This window comes from Leopardus geoffroyi, chromosome A1 (assembly GCF_018350155.1).
Source record: "Leopardus geoffroyi isolate Oge1 chromosome A1, O.geoffroyi_Oge1_pat1.0, whole genome shotgun sequence".
NCBI classification, from domain to species: Eukaryota; Metazoa; Chordata; class Mammalia; order Carnivora; family Felidae; genus Leopardus; species Leopardus geoffroyi.
The window spans coordinates 4,498,334-4,522,798 of NC_059326.1; the positions used below are offsets into that span (position 1 = coordinate 4,498,334).

Below are 24,465 nucleotides of genomic sequence, written 5' to 3' on the forward strand. Positions count from 1 at the left end.
CTAATGCTTTTTAATCTGGGGTAACGTAGACTTGAACACACAAGATGATGGAAAATTTGTTCTCAGTGGCTTAAATAAACCCTCTACTCCATGCCCCAACCTCTCCAAAAAAGACGCTGTTCCCAGCGTAAATGTTTATTACAACATTTGGACTGAGAAACAAATAAAATATTGCCCTTTCTTTTTTCCTTTTCTTAAGTTTATTTATCTGAGAAAGAGAGAGAGAACCCACGCACGTGAGAGTGAGCAGGGGAGAGTCAGAAAGAGAGAGAGATAATCCCAAGCAGGCTCTGTGCTCTCACACGGGCTCGATCTCACAAACCAAGAGATCATGACCTCAGCCGAAATCAAGAGTCAGATGATTAACTAACCGAGCCATCCAGATGTCCCTAACAAATTGCTCTTTAAAAGTAAAGGTAACGTCTTAATTTTAAGACCTCTGCTCCTCCTGTCTTCTGGAAGCAGCATGTGGGTTTTTCAGCACACATTCCAGGTCTTTTCTGTATTTACGTGTTTGTCTTCACGTCCTTAAGACTGAGCATGTTCCAAACATTTTAAGAGCAAAATAGATCCTAGAGGAATTTCACTTTCTTCTTCTGTTTCAATAAAAGGCAATTACTAGGGCATGGTAATCTTAGTTAAGCGCCAACACACAGGTATAATGTGCAGATAAAAAACATCATTTTTCTTTGTTTTGTGATGGAAAAGCGCAGCACCAGGAGACAGGGAGTAGAATGGCAGGGATCCCGATCCGGTCGGAGCGCCTGCTACCCTACTTACAACTTAAATCCTGCTTAGCTGAGTGACGGAAAAAGTCCTGAATAGTTTTAAGCCTTGGATTCGTCTGGAAGAATAGGAACATGAACAGAGTACGGACACGGTGTGGTTGTCTGCTAGATGTTTAGATTTCTTGGCTCTCCTTCCGTGACTTTTTTTTTTAATTTTTTTTTTTCAACGTTTATTTATTTTTGGGACAGAGAGAGACAGAGCATGAACGGGGGAGGGGCAGAGAGAGAGGGAGACACAGAATCGGAAACAGGCTCCAGGCTCTGAGCCATCAGCCCAGAGCCCGACGCGGGGCTCGAACTCACGGACCGCGAGATCGTGACCTGGCTGAAGTCGGACGCTTAACCGACTGCGCCAGCCAGGCGCCCCTCCTTCCGTGACTTTTAATATTCTTTCTTTTACTTTTGAAATCCAATTTCTGAAACTGTATTAGACACATGCTATTTTGAGACATTTTACTTTTTCTTCATTCTAGAGAAATTTAAACAAATCTAAGTTTTAGAACTGAGAATGTTTTTTTAACTGTTAAGATCATAACAATTTCAAGGGTTTGCTGGAAAAATGTTAAACACTTGATTTTTCTGAGACAGAGACTAGAACGCTATGTTCCTTTAAAAAAAAAATCTTGATTATAGGCAATGATAAGGCATGAAATGCCAACTCAGATAACTGCTATTGGAGCTAACGGCATCTCTAAAAACATGCAGGCACTACGGTTCAAGGCACTGCTGTCCGTGTTTGTCATACTTGTTCCTGTATACGGAATAATTTCTGAATTCCTCTGACTGCGGAATCCACACTGTCTCACAGCATGGTCCGAAGAGAGTGATTTCAATGCACTCAGTGTTAGCAGGCAGGAAAACACTTTTACTGTAAGTACGTGCCTGAAGACAAGTGAGCTGAGTCATCTGGTTTCACAAATAAATACAAGCAGAGCCTAGTGTCCCCTGGTAGCAGGACGGGGAAGGGAAAAGAGGCCTGGACCAGACTCAGGACGTCCGCACCTGACAACCAAACTCGACATCACCAATACTCCAGCCTGCCCTCCCAAGAACTGTTCAAATTACTCTCAATAGGTGCTAAGCAAGCAAGATCTGATGCTGTATTTTCTCTCTGATTCATTACTGAAAGAAAACTTCTGAAAAGCACATGCATAAAGAGATAATCCAAACAATAAGAGATCAGACAAAAAAAGGGTAATGGTGTGGTTATGATAATTTCAAGGCATCACAGGCATCTTAACGCCGGCTATTTCCTTTTTTTCTTCTGCTTTAGCGAAAAGCTCAGCGGAGTCTCTGAGTGATACTTTGGGACATCTTTAGATAATGTGTGAAATCTTGGGTCAAGAGAATCAACAGAAAAAAACTCAGCAGAGTTTTCTCTTTTGCTAATAACCGGAGTGTATGCCTTTGAAATTTGCTTAACCCACATCTGGATCATAATTAAACAGAATACGGTTCCATAAAGACTCCCAGTACTCCAGGGCTTTACTCTTGGACGAAGTGAGCTGTCTAAGGTTAAGCTGCTGCCTAGTGCAGTTAAGTAAGTGACTCAGAAGTCTGGCTCTAGACACGGCCCGACAGTCCTCACTGCCATTGTCCTGTGTAAGGTCCTCTATTTCTTTGCATGAATGCTAGCTAAGATTTGCTGCATGTCTACTGTGTGCAGTCATTCTCACACATCTGTGGGGCACAGAACATTAATATTTCCTTTTACAAACGAGGACATTAAGACTTTGAGGTTAAGGTCACATAGCTAGTCAACAGAGGACTGGGCTTCAAATCTGTTTTTGGACCTAAAGATCTGTCAATGAGAAAATGAACTTTCATAACAATTATTAGAATAACAAATTAGAAGTAGGATCAACAACAACAAACTAATGCAAAGGAAAAAATATATTTTCTTTGTTTTGACCAAGTAAAAGAATAAATCAAAGGATTTTAGTAAGTTTACTAACTTCATCACAGACTTTTCTAAAAAATTGCTTATTTTCCTACAACTTATTTAACTAAAAAAATCAAGAGTTAAAATGGCATAAACCCTTATGCTTAAATTTCCTCTGCCTCCTTAATGTTGGGATATTACCCTCATAACCCTAAGTCAAGGAATGGAACTCATGGTACATATTTAATATTACTATTTCTTTCAGAAACATTTAGTAAAAATAAACACAGACACATCTGTATCAATGAGCTTTCAGATGCTGCAATGTAAAGCCAAAATAATTTTTTAATAAGGTAGCAAGACAAAAGTTCTTTTCATTAGCCCCAGCATTTAGGAGAAATGAGAAAGACAACAGATAAAATGCCTCTGCGCTAAAACTTAAAGTCTTGACGTCCCCCACAGCCTTGCAGGCACCCTCTCGCAGCATTCTGGCTCTGCCCTCCTGGTGAACTCAAGCTGCCTTTTTCAATCAAGGTCAACTCAGTCCTCCTTACCGCTAATCCAAGGGGTATTTTTCAGGGTATCCAACTTCACTCTGGATACATGTGACAGTGTTAACCACTCTGTCCCTGACGCCAGTCTTCTTCTGACATCTGGGACACCACTGACCTGTCTGGCCATTTCTTTCCTATCTTCTTTGTGGATTTTTTTTCCTTTACTGGTCCCCAAATGTTGCTGATCGTCTCCTCATTTTTCACACGCCCATCTCGGATGATAACATTGCCTCCCACAGCTTGAAGAACAGCCATTCATTTACTGCCGACTTTCGCGTCTTTACTTCCCTCCTGGCTCCCCCTCCTCAGTATCAGACCTTCACGATGAAGGGCATGGTGAGGACATCACTTAGCTGTCCCACCTGTGCCTCCAATTCAACATGTCCAGGATGGAACCCGGCCCCCCACGCATGTGCTCTTCTCCTATACTCCCCATCACCCTATACTCCTCAGCACCCAAAACATCCAACTGGCCTGACCTCCAGGTTTTCATTTCTCCAGGACTACGTTCATGTTCTCAGATCAGGGCTCAGGCCGCTTGACCTAGCAACACACTCCTCCGGTCTCCAGAGAGGACACAGTCTAGACAGCCCCTGCCTCTAAAATGCCAATCTGATCACCTCATTCCACTTAAAACCCCATTGGCTCCTACTTGCCCTTGGGCTAGTCTAATCCCCTCACCTGGAGGCCCTAATGGGCAGGTCTTTGCCTCTGATCTCTAGTCTAGACTCCTCTCTCAACACTTCAATCCTTCCCTCACCTTTTGCCATAGCTGGGACACCTACTGAAGAGGTCCCCCCTCGCAAACGGTCGGACCGCACGAAAGCCCTAAGTCAGAAACACTACACATGCACTCATGCCATGAACTTGACTTAAAACACCTAAAAGTGCAATTGCATTCATCTTTGTTATCACAAAGGACCAGAGGTCTTGGTGTGTGATCATCTGACCGGAACTCCGCATTCTTTCTTGCAGAAGTCACAACAGAACGTGTCGACTGTGATTTCCAGTTTCGGTCTCTTCAAAGTACAGTAATAACCAGAGATGCCCGTGAAGACTTCTGAGTGCAGATGTCTTGATTTTTCATGTTTTACAGCTATCAATTGTCATCTAATTCGGACAGGAAATAACTTTTTGGCAATTCACCTTTATTGAACCTCTACAAAGTATTCAATTTAGCTTTCATACATGTGAGTCCCTTCAGTGTTACATTTCATGTGTTTACATACCTAAGTTAGATCTAGAATTAAAATAATAAACACAGCTGCCTGAAGTGGGTTTGGAGGCATGCCCTTGACTCCTGGTAGGGAAATAACTCAAACAGTAGGCAGGAACAGCCTCACAAAGCAAGCCCTCAGGATCCTGCAGGCATCAGTCTGAATCTGAAGAACACCCTGAGTCTGAGACGCCCGTGGATAGGGTGAGAAAGTTTCTGTTGGGCACCCCCAACCTCAGTGTCTCAAATGTGCTCTCCCTTCTCTGGCTTCCACCCTTCGCAAACACTGTTCCCTCTGCCTGGAATATACCTTCCCCGACAACAACCCTAATCTAACTCCCATTCACCCTTCACGTTGTTACCTGCAGGGCTCCCAGAACCCGGGCAAGTCCTAGAAGCCCCTGCCTAACTATCAGTTTTCCCTTTTAGAGACTAGCTAGCTAATTGCTGGAACAGAAAAAGAAACGTTCTGAGTATGACCCCCACCCCACCAGGACTGCAGCTGCGCACATGAGTCCTAAAGTGCCCCACAGTTACCTCAGCTTCCTTACGTTAAAATCCCTGCCCTGGGAGGGGCATAAGCTTTCTTAGCATAACATACAACATACGTACCGGCACGTTTTCTGAGTGCACACGTGCACCTTTATGCCTGTCCCTTTATGCTGAGGCCGCCCCCTTTCAATATTCGTCCCCAAGCCCAACAGAAGGAGCCTGCTTACCCCTGTTTGGGGAGTCATGGCTTTGGAAGTGATCCTGTGTTCTTCTCAACAAAGTTACCTCGTGAGGCAACTCCACCTGGCGTATTCGGTCTCTTACTCCCCAAGGAGCCGACCCGCTGGTTCAGTAACAACATCTCAACGTTGGTATATTTCCTCCAGGAAGTCCCGGGCTCCCCACATCTGATATGCATGCTCTCTCTTCACACTGGCCTCCCTGATCCTTGCAGCGGCTTGACAAGTCCCCACGCCCTACTGGAGGTTCCGTGAGAACGCTCTCTGGCTTCCTCCGGACCACCCGGCCCCCGGCACGGTGCTTCACTCATAACAGGGCGTAGATACGGATACACAGATGGAGACAGACGTATCTCACATCATTACACACGTTTGCTAAATGTATACAAAGGAGGGATCTGGTAAACCAAGGGCCTATTAACAGCTCAGCTCTGAAAGCAGAGCACCCTGGGCACTTCCTGAAATAGCACCGTGCGATCATGTCTCAACGCACGCCCTGTATCACTTCTAATACTAGTGTCAACGTCAGAATAAGGCTGAATAAACTTGCTTTTACAACTCAAACTAGTTCAATGGGGAAAATAAATACACCTAAGGAAATCTTTTCCGTTTCTGAGTAAATACATTTCAGTACAAAACCAAACTGAAGAAACAGGTGTCGAAGACAGGGAAAGAACGTCACTCCTGAGTGATAACCCCCAACTGGGCATTAAAGACAGCAGACAACGTCTCAGTGTGCTTTTCCTTTCCTTTAGACAAACCGACCTTAACCGTGTAGGTAACACGCGCCGGATGACACCGAACAAGGCGGGGGGCCGTCCCGGGGCCGCCGTTGCAGGGCCGGCGCTGCGGGGGCGGGACGCGGGGCGGGCAACCGCACGGGGGCCACGCGGGTGGGGGCGCCTCTCCAGCCCCCGGGCCCCCGGGGTGGCCCCGCTCGGTGCTGGCGCAGCTGCACGCCGGCCTCGGCTTAAGGAGAGTCCCCACCAGGCTTCCCAAGAGGCGGCCGACCCCATCGTCTCTGCCTGGGCCTTTCGCATTACCGTTGATTCAGCAAGGAGAACTCCCGGTGTCGCCGCGGGGTTCCCCGAGGCAATCGTCTACCGGGCACCCCAAGCCTCCCGGGACTACTCGCGGAGGACCAGCACCCACCTCTGCAAGAAGTCACGGAGGGGAACGAACCAAGCTTGAAGGCACTGGGCAGAAGCCAGTGCCTATGGACAGTTAGCGGATGTTCGACCAACTGGCCAATGGGGGCCCCCCAAAGATAGTAAGTGAGTTCTCTTCACCTCCTGACCCGGCAGATGGTCCTGCCGAGTGTTTCCACACGGATACGCACAGTGCGAGCGATGTTAAGTGTAGGGGAAGCCGGAGGCCATGGGGGGTAGGCACACCACTGCCATCACGCTTTTCTCTAAAATAGTCCTCAATTTATTCTGCAGCAAAATGAAAAATACAATAGGTTGAACTTCTTATCGCGAAATAATTTATTTGGGAAATTTCTACGCTGCCTTATTTCTCACACTTGGCTTTGTATTCTAGTGGTAGGCCGTGGTAAGACCAACGATCAGTTTGCCGTCCGTGGTATCTTTTACCTGCTTTTCTTATTGGCGCTAGAACCAGGAGTTTTTAAACACTCAGAGCAGGTTTTCAAAATACAGTTGACTCGAACAACATGGGTTTTGAGATGTGTGGGTCCACATATATGCAGATTTTTTTCAATAAATTTAGTGCAATACTGTAAATGTATTAGTCTCTTTCTAATTTTTGGAGTTTTAAAAGTCAGCAGGCTTGTCTTATGATTTTCTTAACATTTTCTTTAGCTTACTTTATTATAAGAATACAGTATATAATATATATAACATACAAAATATGTGTTAATCAACTGCATATGTTACCAGTAAGGCTTCTGAGCAACGGGAGGCTGTTAGTAGTTAAGTTCTGGAGGAACCAAACGTTACACCCTGATTTTGGATTACACAGGGTGGGGATGGAGCAGGTCCCTAACCCCCATATTATTTAAGGGCCAACTATATTCCCTCCACCAATCATGAGCTAGCTCTAATGTGCTCACAGGTCGGCCAGTGTACAATTCGGGTCGTTCTGTCCTTTGTAGACCAAGATGTTTTTTATATCCAAGTGTTGGCGAAGATGTGGAGAAAAAAGAACCCTCATGTACTGTTGGTGAGAATACAAACTGGTGCAGCCACTGTGGGAAGCAGTATGGAGGGTCCCCCCCCCCCTCCCCGCCAAATTAAAAACAAACCTACCATATGATCCAGTAATCACACTACTGGTTATTTATACAAAGAATATGAAAACACTAATTTGAAAGGATATATGTACCCCTATGTTTACTGAAGCATTATTTACAACAGTCAAATTATAGAAGCAGACCAAGTGTCTATCGACTGATGGATACACACACACACACACACACACACACCACGAAATATTACTTAGCCATCAAAAAGGATGAAATCTTGCCATTTACGACAATATGGATGGAGCTAGAGAGTATAATGCTAAGTAAAATAAGTCAGAGAAAGAAAAATGCCACATGATTTCACTCATATATGGAATTTAAGAAACAAAACAAAGGGGGGGAAAAGAGGAAACAGACTCTTTACTATAGAGAACTGATGGTTACCAGAGGGGAAGGAGCGGGGAGAAGGGGTAAAATAGGTGAAGGGGATTAAGAGTACTCTTACCATGTTAAGAACTGAGTAATTCATAAAAACGCTGAATCACTATATTCTACACCTGAAACTAATCTAACGTTGTACATTAAGTACGCTGGGAATTTAAACATATATATATTCTTTACATATGTCTTGCCTTTAAGGACTGGACTTTTTGGTTGGTTTCCTAAGGAAAGGTTGTAGATGGGGCTTCTGATTTAGAGTTTTGCAATGCCGTTGTTAGCAACTATTACATCATTTTGCTGAAGACTGAGTGATTCTGGCCTAGGTCATTACAGGGCTACAATGGCTTAATCTGATTCTCTTTCCTGGCTTGCAAAAAATGACTATATTCATAGGAAAGTACGATGTAAAATTTTTAAAAAATCAAACCAAGCAATAATTTGAGTAATTTAGAAATATTTCTAAAAGCCATAAAAAGCCTAATATCGTCAGGGCACCTGGCTGCCTCAGTTGGTACAGCAAATGCATTTGAGCCCATTGTGTGGTGTAGAGTGTACTTTAAAAAAAAAAAAAAAAAGAAAGAAAAAGTCTAGTCAAATCAACTTGTCACTGTATCTCCTCAGAAAACCATTTTCTTAGTTTTTATATTTAATCATTACTGTACCTAATCTTGTTTCTCTGTTGTGTGGCATTATTACATAATAATATAGTATTTATTGGTTAATGAGAAGCCTTTTAAAAATATAACAAACAGATATTTTTAAAAATGGCATCCCCAGATCTCTGGATCTTCAATGTCATGTTTTAGCTCCTTGCTTGTGACCCATAAAGATTCCACAGAAATTTATTTATTTTTATTTTTTTTTTTCAACGTTTATTTATTTTTGGGACAGAGAGAGACAGAGCATGAACAGGGGAGGGACAGAGAGAGAGGGAGACACAGAATCGGAAACAGGCTCCAGGCTCTGAGCCATCAGCCCAGAGCCCGACGCGGGGCTCGAACTCACGGACCGCAAGATCGTGACCTGGCTGAAGTCGGACGCTTAACCGACTGCGCCACCCAGGCGCCCCTCCACAGAAATTTAATAGCTGAAGAAACTGAATGTTTTCCTTTCTGAGAAATGTTTCCTTTCTGGTTAAGATCATCGCTTGCCTTATGTCACACGGGCAAGCTAACCTATACTTGATGCGTGAGATGAGAAGAGAAGGATGAGCAGACACAAGCAGTAAGAATTTTGAAAAGTGATCGAATTTGGCTTCTGATCAATACAGATCAGTCGAGGGAAGACGTGTGGCAGAAACCCAAAGCAAATTTGGGAAAATCAGGAGCACAGGTAGGTTGTGACATAATAAATTGCCTTGGATGTAAGACAGAAGCTTCATAAAAGAAAGCAAAAGGCAGCAAAGATAATCGCCTACGAGAAAGTTACCACACCAGAGGCATGCTTGGGGAGACCCGGGGAGAAAGAAGGGCCACAGACACCATCAGCAGCAAAGCGGTAAGGTTGTATCGGCTGGCAGCTCCCCCTTCGCGAACTTTCTGATTCCTGATTCGATTCTATGATTTCAATACGTCACCCATCCGATCATTACTGAGGACTGTTCCATGTGACCTTCCTTCACAGACTATAAGGGGCTAGTAAGGAGGTAAGACCGTACTTTACGGTGCCAGGAAGTGCCCAGAAGGGAGAGAGAGCTCACCTCCACCTGAAGCAGTAGGTCTTTATTTCTTAACAAAAATTAATTTGCTAATACTCAAATATCTACATTTTGAGAAAAATTTAGTTGCGGCCATTTCTTGATTTGCAGATTTGGGGAGCAAATCCAGGGAAGAGGAAGCATACTTTCATTATTTTTTTAAACGTTTATGACACATTTCAAACAAACGCAAGAGCAGAGAAATTAAACGATGAACCCACAATTGTCAGTTTTTTCCCAACTTTTCTCAGCAACTTTTCGGAGCGTTTTAAAGCAAACCTCACATATGTTGTTTCGTGCAAAAACTATTTGACTATGTACCCATAACAAACAAGGGCTTCAAAATAACTACACTATCGTTATCCCTACTAACAAAACGAACAACAATTCCTTCACTGAATTCTCAGCCCATGTGAAAATCTCCCCGCCTGTCTCCTAACGATCTTTTTATACTGGTTTGCCGGTATCAGGACCCAAACAAGGTGTTCGCGCTGCGTTTACTGAACGTGAATTTAGATTCAACCCAGTCTATCCATTTGGGTGACATCTACCAGAGATCATGCGTTCAACACACGGGCTCATGGAGCTGGCTGTCGTCCCAGCACTTAGAAGGGCCACAGACCTGGACCCAGCACTGGCCCACTCTTAAGGCAGTGGAGGGGCCAGCATCTGGCACAGAGGAAGAAAGGAGTACAGAGGCCAGAAAGGCAGAGATGCAGTACCTGGTCTATCACGGACTCACCACCCCCCGGGCCGGGTCTCCCAAACCAGGTGATGGGAGTGGCAGCAACTTTTCTAAGCACTGTACTGCTCATCTGCCTAGGCGAGGGAAGTCGGCGAGAGAGGCCTCTGTTGCACGGAAGCCCGGGACCCCCATGGAGGTAGGACAGCTGTCACAGGAAAAGAGGACACGGCTCCTAAACGGGGCAGCACGTCCAGTTTACTCACCGGAATGGCTGGCCCGCGCGATTTCTGGCTGTCCCCAACCTATTACAGGGTCTGCAGGAACAAAAGTGGTAACTCCACTACAGTACTACCTGATTTGTATAGCAGGGCATTTCCAAATCTGGTGACAGGAACCTGACTTGAACCACCATGGCAGAGAATCAAGGACCCTTACACGGCTCCCAGATCGGGTGGTTTCCAAACTCAGGGCCTCTTTATGAAGCAGAAGCCAGGTAACCTGGGGGTCAGTATCCCACGGTTAACAACTCTTCCTTCCAGCCTTCCCAAAAGGGATCTTCCAACATTCACCCTCCACCCAGAAAAGGAAACCCCCAGTAGTAAAATCTAGGCGAGAACTCTTCCTAATCCTTTCTGAGTGGGAGGAGAAAGGGCCTCAGCAGGGACTTAGCTTGTGTGGATACATGGTCAGGACAATGGCTTGGCTGAATAGCTTGGAGGAATTTGGGAAGAACAGAGTAGGTAATGGACTGGTTTCGGGAAGGAGTATAATTAAATATGTCAGAATTCACTGAAAGCATGAGAAGTCGTCTGTCCCCTATTAATGTCCAGTCGCATCCCATGTGAATCCTACTGCAAAAGAGGCTGTTTAATAATTGTGTGAACATTATGTCCCATTCTATAAACGCCAATCTTTGTTTCTAGTCATCTTGATGCTTACTCAGTGGGTTCGGGGTAAAAAAAAAAAAAAAAAAAAAAGAGGCCATGGTGGCAGAAATGGATGCCAAGCCTGGGCTAAACCACAGGGTGTCCCTCTCAACAAAGTTAATGACATGGTTCCTTGAAGGAACCAGACAGCTCCTTGTGGAAAGCTGATTACAATGGACCCTTTCATAATGGAGGGGTGGATGATCTGTCCTTAGTGGCAAAGAGATTTATTCTAGATTTGGATTTGTTTTCCTTACCTGTCAGACCTCTGCTAGAATCGCACTGAAGGCCTCACACAATGTCGTGGCACCTCACATGACCATGCTTCTACCCGAGGGCCCCAGTGAGGGAAGCACGGTGATAGGCCAGTGTCCACGAGTGTCGCGAGCTTTATTCTTGTTTCCCATTGTCCACAAGCATGGAATCACGGCCTAATGAAAATGATGTTATGGAGACAGCTTGGGGACACATCCTGAAATTGCGATGCTGCCTTGGATAGGGTCTGTACAGCACTGAATCGGTGACTGCTACGGTGCTGTGCACCCACGGCCAGAGTACACGGGTCCAGAAACAAAGGGCCAGCACAGGGACTGCTTCTCATGATTACTGAACAATACATTTGCAAAATATTTTCTTCCTGTTCAACAGCTTCGCCTGTCAAAACTGAATTTATTCCCCCAAGAGAGAAGTCCTTCCACCAGAACTCGCAGGCCTGGCCCTGCTGGATTAGAACCAAGGCCGGCCATTTTTGCCGCCCTGTGCACTGGAGAAAATGAGCACCCAAGACAGACATGGACGTCTTTTGTGGTCACTGCCACCACTGTTTCCCAACTGGACTTATGCAACAGTGTCCAAATCAGTCTCCCCTCCTCTGCCTTTTCTCCCCCACACTGTCCTTCCTCTCTAAAGCTTAAATCAGTGCCTTTCACTCCCCGGCTGGCAATGGCTTCCAGTTTCACTTCGAATAATGCCAAGTCCTACCCAAGACCTGCAGTGCCCTTTCTGTCCGGCCGCAGCCTCCCCACCAGACTGCAACGCCCTCTTCTGCCCTTGTGTCTTGAACTCCGGTCACCCTGGCCCTCTCGCGGAACCTCAGACACATCAAGTTCCAGTCTAACGTTGGGCCCCTGATGTTCCTTCCACTGGGACTTCTCCTCCCTCAGATCTTTGGCTCTCACTCACCTTTAAAGCCTCCACTCCAGTGTCACCTCCTTAGGGACACTAGGTCACCCTCTGCTGTGCCCATTGCCACACTCTCTACTGTATCACCCACGTTCTTCTCTCGGGAGCCATCATTACGGCCTGAGATCGTGCTCTTTACTGACTTACTGAATTGGTTTCAATACTGGAATGTGAAGTTTGTGATGCTTTATCCTCTGCTGTATTTCCTAATGGTAAAACCAGTGCCTGGAAGGCTCAGGTTGGTGCTCCACACAATTTTTTTTTCTTTATAGATGGGCTGCTTTTTTGACTAAGGGAGGCAAATAAGTAAGACTACTGTGACTCTAAGCGAGCAGAACCACCAAGAGCCCCACACGACGGAGTGAAGGTCTGGGCCACCTCAGCTGGCAAAGAACACTACCAGGTAAGGTACTGGGCAGGGGCCAGGGGAGCCTGCAACAGCAATGAGATGAGCAAAGTCAAAAACAGCAGGTATGACCTTGCAACCAGAAGCAGGAGGGATTTCCTTTTGTGGTACCATGTATATATACATAATACTTATTTTCTATTTCCTTTCCTCCCCGCCCCCACCTCTTTCCATTATGATTATGGTATGTTGCTTAAATTTACCTCTGGGTTTACGGAGTGGAAAAGGCATTGCAGAACTGCAGAAGAAATGGATATGACTCGGGGAGGGGGCCTAGACTTGGACATGTTTGCAGTAACTGACAAGCTTTTGAGTTGTCTCCCTCTAGGGAAAGACTCAGCAGGGACTGAATTATGCATCATGTTAGAATGACATTTTTTTAGACATGACTACCCTCCACGCGTCTTCAGTTTTCTTTATAATACTGCCTGCCGTATTACAGAGTCATTTGTTAACTCATTATCCCCTCACCAGAGTGTAAGTGATTTAAGGGCTTTTGCTCACTCCTGTCATCTGGCACATGGGAAGCACTCAACAGCTACTGAATATATGAAGGAATGAATGAATGAATGAATGAATGAATGAATGAAGAGAGAACCTGTTCAGGATCTATTTCTATTTATTTATTTTTTTTTAATGTTTGTTTATTTATTTTGAGAGAGAGAGAATCCCACACAAGTGACATGGGGATCCATCTCATGAACAGTGAGATCATGAGCTGGGCTGAAATCAAGAGTCGGATGCTTCCCCGACTAAGCAACCCAGACACCCCTATTTCTAACACTACTTGGACTTCCTCTAAGGGAATGACCTCCCTTCCATTGTGTTCAGCTTTGGTGACAGGGACCCAGGTACCTGCCTCCTAATATGGAAGGCAAAGGGTCTCTGGAGGCACCCAGACCTTGTGCTTATCCCAGCGGCACCAGGTGGCAGACACATCACCTAAGCTTCAAGAATCGATTTCTTGGGGCCCCTGGGTGGCTCAGTCGGTCAAGCGTCCAACTTTAGCTCAGGTCATGATCTCGCGGTTCATGGTTTTGAATCCCATGTCAGGCTCTGTGCTGACAGCTCAGAGCCTGGAGCCTGCTTTGGATTCTGTGTCTCCCTCTCTCTCTGCCCCTCCCCTACTCGTGCTCTGTCCCTCAAAAATAAATAATAACCATGACAAAATTTTTTTAAAAAGAAAGAAAGAAAAAATAATTGATTTCTCTATCCTGGGACTTTGACTCTTGAGTGAGTGACTGAAGGACAGGAGGAATGGTTCTTCACTCATTCCCAGGGGTGGCATTATACCTTCCTACTACACGCCTTTCTTGGCTTCTTGCATGTGGTTCCTTGCTTCCCAAGAACAACCCTGACTGCCATCCATTTCCCAGACTGGTCCTCTAGCCATTTTCAACTCTGGGAACACCTAACATCCTTCCAATAAATTCTGTTTTTGCTGAAGCAGGTCAGTCAGTTTCTGTTGCTTCTCAACAAAAATCAAAACAAAACACTGTTACAGAAAGCACAGAAATAAGCTGGTTGTATGTACAGGGTTGCATAGGGTTGTACAGGGTTGGAGGAGACCTCACCTACCTTCCTTCCAACTGAACCACACTGCTTTTTTTTTGCATATTCTTGTTAAATCTTTGACCACGTGTGTACATGTTGCAAACTGTTGCAATCACGGTCTATGTTCTAGGTTGGATTATGTACCCTGTACAGGTACCAAAATCCTAACCCCCAGTAGTGTCAAAGTAACCTTATTTGGAAATAAGGTCTTAGTAGACGATCATGTCAGGAGGAGATTATTAGGGTGGGCCCTAGTTCAATGGCATGGAGAAAGCCATAGTGGCATAAAGACTGAAACAAAGGCAATACATCTACATGCCAAGGCACAAGGTACCCAAGACAAGAAGCTAGGATGGGCCGGCAGGGATTCCCAGGCCCTGCCCTCGGAAGGAACCAGCGTGCCAACGCTTTCATCTGACTTTCGCCTCTAGTACTGAGACAAAAGATTTCTGCTATTGAAGGCACCCAGTTCGGGGTACTTTGTTACAGCAGCCTTAGCAAACTGATACAACATACATGATTTTATTTTCTATTTTTTTCTCACTTTAAAATTGCGGTTGTCGCTTCTCACGTTGTTCGTTTTCCTACTTACGATGTGAAGTGTGTTGAGGTCGTGGCCTAAGCAGCACCCCGACCCACGATCCCAGCGTAACGGCACATTCCCGTGGCTTCCGCTTCAGTGCCATCATGGTGCTGTAAATGCTGTAAACGCTGTGTGCGTGTAGCTTTCTCTCTCCTTTTGGAAAACTTTCCCAAAACACATCACCAGATGTGGATGACCGGATCAGAGGGAACGAACACGAGGCCTGGGGCTGAGCGGCTTTGCAGAAGGAGGACAATGGATGCACTTTGTCTCCAAGGGCACACAAGGGAATGCGTTTTGAATTCTGAATGGGAAGAATGCTGACACAAGGAAAAGGAAAAGAAGGGAATTCGAGGCAAAGGGGGCACCGTGAGTAGCGCGAAGGGAGTGTGAAAGCCCAGAGCGGATGCAGGCACGCTGGATGGCAAACGCTGGCAGGAGAAGGGACAGAAACAGATGGAAGGAGAGACGCGGGTTTACAAAAGCCAACTCGCTTGTTTAAGGAACCGGGACTTGGTTCCAATGGTGGGAAAGAGCCGAAAACGAACAGTGACTCTGACTAGAGAGTGTATGAGAGCCTGGCCTGAGGAGGTGACGGGGTGGCCGTGAGGGCTGAAGAGGCGACGGGGTGGCCGTGAGGGGAAGGGTTAAGGAGCCTGAGGAGCAAGGTGACCCTGAGAACCAGCAGACAGGACCTAGTGACTCCACAAGGAGGGGAGCAAAGACTCCCAGGTGGCCAGACCACAGAGCTGAGAGGTTGACCCAGGCACGAGATGTTCACCAATTTCTTCAACCTCCACCTGCGAGCCCCCCTGGACCCCTCCCGGTATATGTGACACGAGTTCGAAACCATGGCAACACCATCAGGGCAGGAGCACTTCCTCACCATTCACCGACCCTCTGACCTCTCACCCCCCGGCGTGGCCCTCCTGGGACGCGGTCCTCGACAACTTCTGTGTCAGAATCCATCAGCGAACTTCCCGTCACATTTCTGGTCGCTAGCCATCGTCCTCTTCGACCTGTCCTTAGAAACGACTCCCTCGCCTAGGGAGTTCACGCCTCCTTGGTCTCTCTCCCTTCCCCCCACCCACCCGTGTTTCCTCTCCTCGTCTCCCTGGGATTTCAGTTCTTCAGGCGACGCCCTCAGCCTTCTCCAAGTCCGTTCAAACCCATCCTCTTCGTACGGCCTCGGGGGTGTGTCGCGTGGAGGACTTGGCTGCGGCGGGGCGGTGGCCCCGCTCGGCTTCCCACCACCCAGCTCCCGCTCTCCTGCCCTCCACACGACACTCACTCCTAACAGTGAGACAGGAAGCCCTGCCGCTGGGGCCGTCATCCTCGGTGTCTGCTGCACTTGTTTAGGGGGTCAGCACAGTTCAGTGGTTTTTAAAAAGGAACCTCCTGGCATTGCAAGTTCTATCTGTAGATTCAAATCCCAACCCTGCCCCTTCCTGGTGAGCGACTCAGGGCGGTTTACCCAAGGATACTTGGGCTTTTTTATCTGGAAAACGAGGACAGTAAGAGCAGCTGGCGAGGCAGGTAATTGCGCAGATCAATGAGCCGCTACAGCAGAGCACACGGCCAGGCTGCCCCCCGGTGAGTCTCCGCTGAACGTGAGCTCTAGTCACGCTGGTCCAGGGCACGGCAGGCCACGCCACCATGCGACCGGCTGGCCGCACGGACACAAGTATCAGTGTGGGGGAGGATTTCCTTTCTTAAGAACATAAACATCCTTCCGAGGACACGTGGGACCAGGTCAAGTCGCCAAGTACTGACTGGATAAGTACTGAGAGCATATTAACTACTACATTAGGTGGGCTTTTCTCTGCTGTTCAGAGGGGCGTCAGTGGATCTCAGACACCCAGAAAGAGCTTCGGAAGGGTTGCGACAAACGCCCGGGACTCCATGCTTAGCTCTCCACCCGCAGGCACTCAGGCACACAGACGCGACAGGAGCAAACTTGTAGCACGGGGTCGCCTGATGGCACGGCACGCCCGGCCTGGATGGCTGACGACGCCCCCGGGCCCGCGTGGGTGGCTGGAGACGAGCCCTCCTCACTCCCACGCGCACGCCGCCCCGGCCCAGAGAGACAGCGGAGAGGGGCGCCATCCGGCGGGCACCTGGGAGTCCCGGCGAGCGGTCCAACCGAGGACGCCACCCCGGTTTCTGAGAGGGGGGCCCCCGAACAGGGCGGGCCTGGGAGACTCACCATTGGACGCTCGCATCTGCCGCCGGCGCCCCACGCGGTCCAGTCCGATGGGGGTGCTCTGGGAGAAGGTGAAGGGCCGGAACCGGGCCGAAACCGCCTTGTAGGGCAGCACCTGGTGAGCTGGCACGGGAGGCCTGGCTGCCGGCTGCAAAAGGAAAGCAGAGGGCTGTGAGGAGGTGCCAGGAAGTGGCACCTTTCGCAGGCTCTTCACACACACGGCTGTGAGCAGCTCGGCGTCGTCACCTGGGAGCCGCTCACAGAGGGGAGGGGAAGCGCCTTCTCCAAGTCGTGTCACGAGCCTCAGGCCGCACCGCGGGGTTCGGCTGCCACGACTTACCCCAAGATTTTCAAAACCCGGTATCGACTCACGCACTGCCTCTCACGCCAGCGACACACCGAGGGGTGACACTCAGGAAGAGCAAAGCGTCCAAGAGGACAAGCAGATTTAGGAAGGGGTGGCCTCTCGCACAGAGGCGGGGTCACAAGGAAGACGTCTTCCCGGCAGAGCCGCCAGGGGCGGCCGGTGCCCAAGACCAAGTCCGGACGACACGCTCGGACTGGCGAGCCCGTCAGGCGCTGCCACCACAGGCGCCAGGTCTCGTGGAGCCCGAGTCTTCCTCACCTGAGCTGTCGTGACAGTTGAGCTTTGTTTAAAAGAGAGCTGGTTCTCCGCAAATCGACCCGGTCCCTTTAGAAGGGCCTATGTCCCCTGTTGATCTTCCACAGGCACCATCCCTATAACTAAATCGGAGGCCAAGTCGGTTTAGGCCTTCCTGAGGTCATCTTAGGACTTTCCCACCCAACTCCCTCAATGAGCCTACAGCGCGTAAAATTATCTCACCGCGTTCCTTCGTGATGCTCCAAAGTGAGATAATCCCTAAGCGCTTTCGATTTTCCCCACACTGCGTTTCGAGCTGGGAGAGATTATAGTTTGCTTTGGTTCAGAATTACTTCCTAGCGCGGGACACGTCTTCCCACAAGAAGCTCACGGTATTCTTCCACTTCATTTTTTTACCTTAAGAATTCAATTCAGTTTAACGCAATTAAACAAGAGGTATTTGAGCGCTTGCTAGAAACAAGGCATTGGGATGGGCTTTATAGGGAGAAGTTCAACATAAAATCCAATACCAACACAGGCTTTCCCTTTTAAGAGAATTTCGAGTTTTTTACAGTATCAGCTAGCAAGCTCAAAAAGTGAAACCGGGCACACACTCATATACTGTTCTGGGAATCCGTGACCACATCTCAGCAAATACCATTTGCCGAATGTTATCCTGAACAGGGCCTTTATTTAAATGTTTTGTAGCCGCAAAGTGCTCTTTGGGTAACTGATAAATACTTCTAATCTATTGGTAAAGAGCACAAAATTGGTGGAAAAAGGTATTTCCTTAGCTCCTAAAAAACCGACTCCTTATCTTCTTCTTATCCTTACATTTTAACACTGGAGGACACTTCCCCTGTCAACAACTTCTTGCATGAAGCTCGCTAAATGTGCAATGCTACCTTTCCCCTTATTGAAGTCTCGGGTCATTTAGAACCAACAGCAAACCAGTTTCACATATTGTTGGAGGCCCCAGGAGAGACAGGAGATTAGTAAAAGCCATCCACATGCCAGATTGTTAGTTTAGTTCCCGCGTGTTTCCAAAGTCAGGAAGAAAGGCTGGGAGTCTATCGTCCTTGAGCAGAGAGGAGAAAGAAAAGCAGCGGCCTGGTTAGTTAGTCTGCAGCAGAGAACAAAGGCCAGGAAGCTGGAGGCCTCTGCTAGCCTTGGCAGAAGCACACCAGGTCTTACTTGGGTCAGAAGACTCTCTATTTCCTCTGTCTGGCTGTTCCCATAGAAGCCGACCCCGCCTATCACAGAGATGGGGCGTCTTCTCCGGCTGCCTTTGGGACAGCCCACGGCAGGGTTCTGGTCTGCAGGGTCCATGGAGGCTGTGTTTGGCTGCTGGTCCCCGTCCACAGTATCCTCTTTCTGGGGGTCCACAGCAATGGAGTCTTCAGGAATAGAGAGACTTCGGTTGGCCAACTGGCCATAGTCGGAGAGCGGTCGGGGCCTTGACCTTCTCCCAGAACCCCACTTCCTCCTGGTGATCCTCTGAGCCTCTGTCCTTTCTTCATCCCGTGATGAGCCCCGCCTCCAGGATTCCTCAGCCACAACCTTTTCAAATGCGAACAAGTTAGGTGAGCACCAATGTCCAGGGAGGTATTGGAAAAGAACAAGCTATGCGCTCCCTCCCATCCTCTTTAACCTTGCCTCAAGGCTTTGTTGATCTATTTGTTTATTTTAAGAAGTTATTTGTGTAACAGAAAGACGTAACTGAGACGTGCCTTAAAATAAGCACGACTTTCACCTTTCACTGCAGGCTGAATTAAGACTGTAATTTAAATCGTGATGTATGGTGACCAATGAGCTACTGCAAAAGACATTAAGAAACTAAGTACCACTGTGAGTTACTAGAAAGAACTTTCAACTGTGGTGTCACCCAAAATACACACACCAATGGCACGGGGAAACGCAGGAGCCCAGAAGGAGAAAGGAATGCGGAACACGGTAGGTGCTACTCTAAGGTCTTTTCCTGCAATAATCTTTAAAAACAGAAGGTGCTTTAATAAGATTAAGTCTGGGCTGTTAAGGCCTGACATTCAGTAAGTTAAGTCTGATGGAGAGAGCAATGACCCGGGATTCAAAGAACCAGATCAGGCTACTAACTAGCTGTGTGATCTGGGAGGAACAAGGAATGACTAACCTTTCAGGACTAGACAATCCCACAGCTGGAGAGTCTGTGGTCCTAAATTAGCCACTACTTTCAAATTGTCCCAATACCTTTTTCAGAGGCAATGCAATGTACCAGACAGAAGAGGAACTATGAGCTTGGAAATGGGCAGCCTTCTGTGTGAGTCAGGCGAGGCCACTAGCTACCTTTGTGACCTCAGGCCAGTTACTTAAGGTCTGGGGATTTGGTTCGGCAAGGTTCACTGGGGAACAATGGGTCCTTGTGTGGGGGAAATGCTGTGACAGCCCTTATCAGCCACAGTTAATTATTGCTGTTAAAAAAGCAGTGTGTGGAGTAACCATCCCCAGGCTGAGCCCTGCCAGGGGATAACCTCTGTCCCAGCAGACCCCTCAAAGCCGGGTCAGAGGAGAGTTGCTGCACATCCCATGGGAGGGAGGGTGCAGCCGACTCTGGTCACACGCCTGTGAGCCTAGACACATTCAGTTCTCCTACCCCTGGTCATTATTTAAAAAAGATATAAACAATACAGACAGACAAGGGCACGTGGCAGAGATGTCACTCAAGGGCAGGCAGAACAGGCCTCCCTGGCCTAGAGACCTCCAGCAGAACTGTCCAGGCGCAGCCCAGCCCTGCCCTGAGGACCAGCCCAGGAGGTCAGCTGCTGTCCAATCAGTGGCAACTAAGACCTCAAATATAGACGTTCCCTAAGATCATACACAGTTGACTTCTAGGCAACATAGGGGTTACAAGTAACGACCCCCGCCCCAGCACCACCACCTACTGTGCAGTCAAAAATCGGCTTGTAACTTTCGGCTTCCCTAAAACTTAACTACCAATAGCCCACTGTTGGCTGGAAGTCTTACTGATAACAGTTGATTAACACATATTTGGTATGTGTATTATATACTATGTTTTTATAATAATGTAACCTAAAGAAAAAGATACTAAGAAAATCATAAAAAAAAATATTTATAGTATTATACTGTATTTATAAAAAAGAAGAAAAAGGCACACATAAGTGGTCCTGCACAGTTCAAACCTGTGTTGTTCAAGGGGCCGCTGTACTATGAAAAATCTGATAGGGCGCCTGGGTGGCTCAGTTGTTAAGCATCTGACTCGGTTTCGGCCCACGTCATGATCTCACAGTTTGGTTCCCGAGTTCAAGTCCTGCATCAGGCTCTGCGCTGACAGCGCGGAGCCTGCTTGGGATCCTCTGTCTCCCTCTCTCTGCTCCTCTCCCCCAACATAAATAAATGTTACAAAAAATTTAAAGAAAAATCTGATGAAAAGCAAAGAGAGCAGAAAGAGATTTATGGACACTCTACTCCACCACCATCATTTTTCAGATCAGGAAAACCAAAACCCAGGGAAGTTAAGTGACTTGCCCAGGGCCACACGGCCAATCAGCAGCAACAGAGACACTGAAATGTGGGCTTCATAATTTGTGTAATAATTTGCACAATTGTGCAAATTTGCATAATTGTGCAAAATTTTCCCACTGTACCAAGTTACCTCTGCTCAAAAGCTAATGAGTACTAGCAATCCCTGCTTACCTTGCTACCTGCTGATTCTCACTCCCTGAACTTCATGTTTAAATCAAGTCACCGCAGAGGGGTCCAGAGTGCACCACTGTGGCATGAAAACTGTTCTGAGCTGAAGGTATTTAAGAATAGGCTTTCCAACACCCCCCCCCCCCCCCGAACTCTCTTATCTCCCTGAAAGCAGAGGTCCCAAAAGAACTCAGCAGTCGGGGCACGTGGGTGGCTCAGTGAGTTAAGCGTCCGACTTCAGCTCAGGTCATGAATTCGTAGTTCATGGGGTTGGAGCCCCGCATCAGGCTCCGGGCTGACAGCCCGGAGCCTGGAGCCCGCTTCAGAGTCTGTGTCTCCCTCTCTCTCTGCCCCTCCCCAGCTCATGCTCTGTCTCTCTCTCCCTCAAAAGATAAACATTAAAAAAAAAAAAAGAACTCAGTAGTCATAAATCCATTGTCTTGGGATAGGATTTTCTTTCTTCTAACCAGGGAAGATGTGACTCTTATCAGCTGAGAGGAAAAGTCTCAGCAGACGTTGCCACAAAACTATCAGACCTCCCATTTGCTCTCCCACAGGCCCCTTTATCTTTCCTAAATCACTGGGTTTCCCATAAGTGCCCTCTCCAGCTCCCCTGCCCCTCATAAGGGGGGATATAAATACCTCCATCTCTAACCACTTCCTGGAGTCACTTTTTCCTGTGAACTCCCACTGGTTCACATGAAGAAAAACCCGTCTTTTCTCTTGCTACTGTCTTTTGTCAGTTTAATTCCACACTCCCCACGTAGTAAGCCTAAGGGGGCGGAGGGGGGGTGTGGGTCTTTCCTCTCTGACACTATACCAAGGGAAAATATGAGAAATCATGAAAAAGTTAGTATTATTTTTTTTTCACTGCATATGAAAAACAGGATTATTATGGAGAGTTTAACTACATTATTAAATCAAATGGCACAATTTAAGCACACAAGAATTAAAAGGTTCAGAAACAAGGTGTTAGAAAGGTCCAGAAGCAAAACAAAATTACAGGCAATGAGTAGTCTGACTGGTAACAAATCTACATGTGGTTTTTTGGTTTGTTTTGGGGGGATTTTTTTTGTTGGGTTTGGTTTTTTTTGTTTTTTGTTTTTTGTGTTTTTTTTTGCACTTATGCAACATGTGACATGCCTCACTGAAGCTTTGCTAATGCAGACAGGAAAACAAGGAAATGGGTGTAGGAAAACAAGAGGTTGTCTTAGTTGTTCAGGTAAGAAATCCTTCTGAGACCAAAACACACTCCAGGAAGTGAGGAGGCTGGATAAAAGCAGGTATGCTCAAAGCAGGAAATGACAGAGCAGGAGACGTGCCAGGGATGATCCCTTTAACACGTCCTGCCTCAAGTGTCAGCTACTGCTCCCGCTGGGGTGGGGGTGGGGGTGGGGGGTGGGGGGCGGGGGCACAGGATATACATAAGAACCGACAGCGATTCTACTAGAACTATTTCTGCAGTCCCGCTGAAGAGATAAAAGGAGAAACCAGCCTTTCTACGTGGTATTGCAAAAATTAGTTAACAGGACAATATATACAATTGAAATGTCCCCTTTACTCCTAGCAAAAGAGGGAGAGACAGTGATCTTTAGCCAGAAGAGACTTACATCCCTTGTAAAAACAAATTTGAGCTTTGATGCATGTTTTAAAACTGAATCTCCTTTTGGCAAAGTCTGTGTGCTTCCGAAATAGACCGAGGTGCATTCCAGGGAACACGGTTTGACTGTGACCACAGGATCATACCTGCGACTACAAACCCCCGCCACCACCACCACCGCCAACATTCCCCGACAAGTTACAACCTACCCCAGACTCCGCCACAGCTGGTGGTGGCCTACAGACACACTGAAGGAACAAGCAGTTGACCATATCCGTGCTGTCTCAGATTCTTTCTGGCCTTTAAGACGTGACAGTGAGGGTGCTGAGCGGCCATGCCAGAGGTATGCCCACCACGGCTTCTCACAGTCCAGCAGCCAGAGCTTCAGATCAATCCAGGGCTCCAAGCTTGATTGGCCAATTCACACCCAAGTCATAAGCCTTTGTAAACAAACTCTGCAGTGGAGTGGCTGACCTTTTAACTCTTGCTTCTCTGGACAGTTGTAAAGTACTTTCCCTACTCAGGAGCCCTGCATTTTTTTCTTCCCACACAAGGTTCCTTCCTTTGCTTCCCAAAAGTAAAAATCCAAGGTAGATCTTAATACCTCCAGTGAGATACTTCAAAACATTTTTTGAAACCACAGTGAGAGTAAATTATTAACACAGGAAAAAGACTGGCACAAAAAACCCTGATGTCACAAATATATCCATGTAGAAGCTTGGTCTAAAGGAAGTATATAGGATTAAATAGCAAGAGTTGTGGGTTGAATTCTGCCCTCCCCTCTCATAACAGGTATGTTGAAGCCCCAACCCCCAGTACCTATGAATATGATCTCTTTTTTTTTTTAATTTTTTTTTCAACGTTTATTTATTTTTGGGACAGAGAGAGACAGAGCATGAACCGGGGAGGGGCAGAGAGAGAGGGAGACACAGAATCGGAAACAGGCTCCAGGCTCTGAGCCATCAGCCCAGAGCCCGACGCGGGGCTCGAACTCCCGGACCGCGAGATCGTGACCTGGCTGAAGTCGGACGCTTAACCGACTGCGCCACCCAGGCGCCCCTATGATCTCTTTTTTAAAAAAATTTTTTGGGGCGCCTGGGTGGCGCAGTCGGTTAAGCGTCCGACTTCAGCCAGGTCACGATCTCGCGGTCCGGGAGTTCGAGCCCCGCGTCGGGCTCTGGGCTGATGGCTCAGAGCCTGGAGCCTGTTTCCGATTCTGTGTCTCCCTCTCTCTCTGCCCCTCCCCGGTTCATGCTCTGTCTCTCTCTGTCCCAAAAATAAATAAACGTTGAAAAAAAAAAAAAAAATTAAAAAAAAAAAATTTTTTTTAAGGAGGCGCCTGGGTGGCTCAGTCAGTTAAGCGTCTGACTCCGGCTCAGGTCGTGATCTCGCGGTCCGTGAGTTCGAGCCCCGCGTTGGGCTCTGGGCTGATGGCTGATGGCTCAGAGCCTGGAGCCTGCTTCGGATTCTGTGTCTCCCTCTCTCTCTGCCCCTCCCCTGCTCATGCTCTGTCTCTCTCTGTCT

General features: G+C 47.4%; 1 protein-coding gene across 6 annotated transcripts in view; it reads right to left on the reverse strand.

Annotated features, from left to right (window-relative positions):
* Positions 1–24,465, reverse strand: part of SPATA13 (spermatogenesis associated 13) — a 340,610-nt gene that overhangs the window by 34,830 nt on the left and 281,315 nt on the right. For 2 of the 6 annotated variants that reach the window (XM_045455583.1, XM_045455725.1), the window contains 2 exons: positions 18,849–19,214; positions 17,057–17,201 (listed from right to left, as the gene is read on the reverse strand). In XM_045455583.1, the coding sequence (XP_045311539.1) occupies positions 17,057–17,201; positions 18,849–19,214 (511 nt within the window). Of the gene's footprint in view, positions 1–5,936; positions 5,956–17,056; positions 17,202–17,897; positions 18,642–18,848; positions 19,215–23,150; positions 23,364–24,465 lie in introns of those variants that run through there. The other 4 variants (XM_045455782.1, XM_045455830.1, XM_045455665.1 and 1 more) reach the window with 4 other exon arrangements.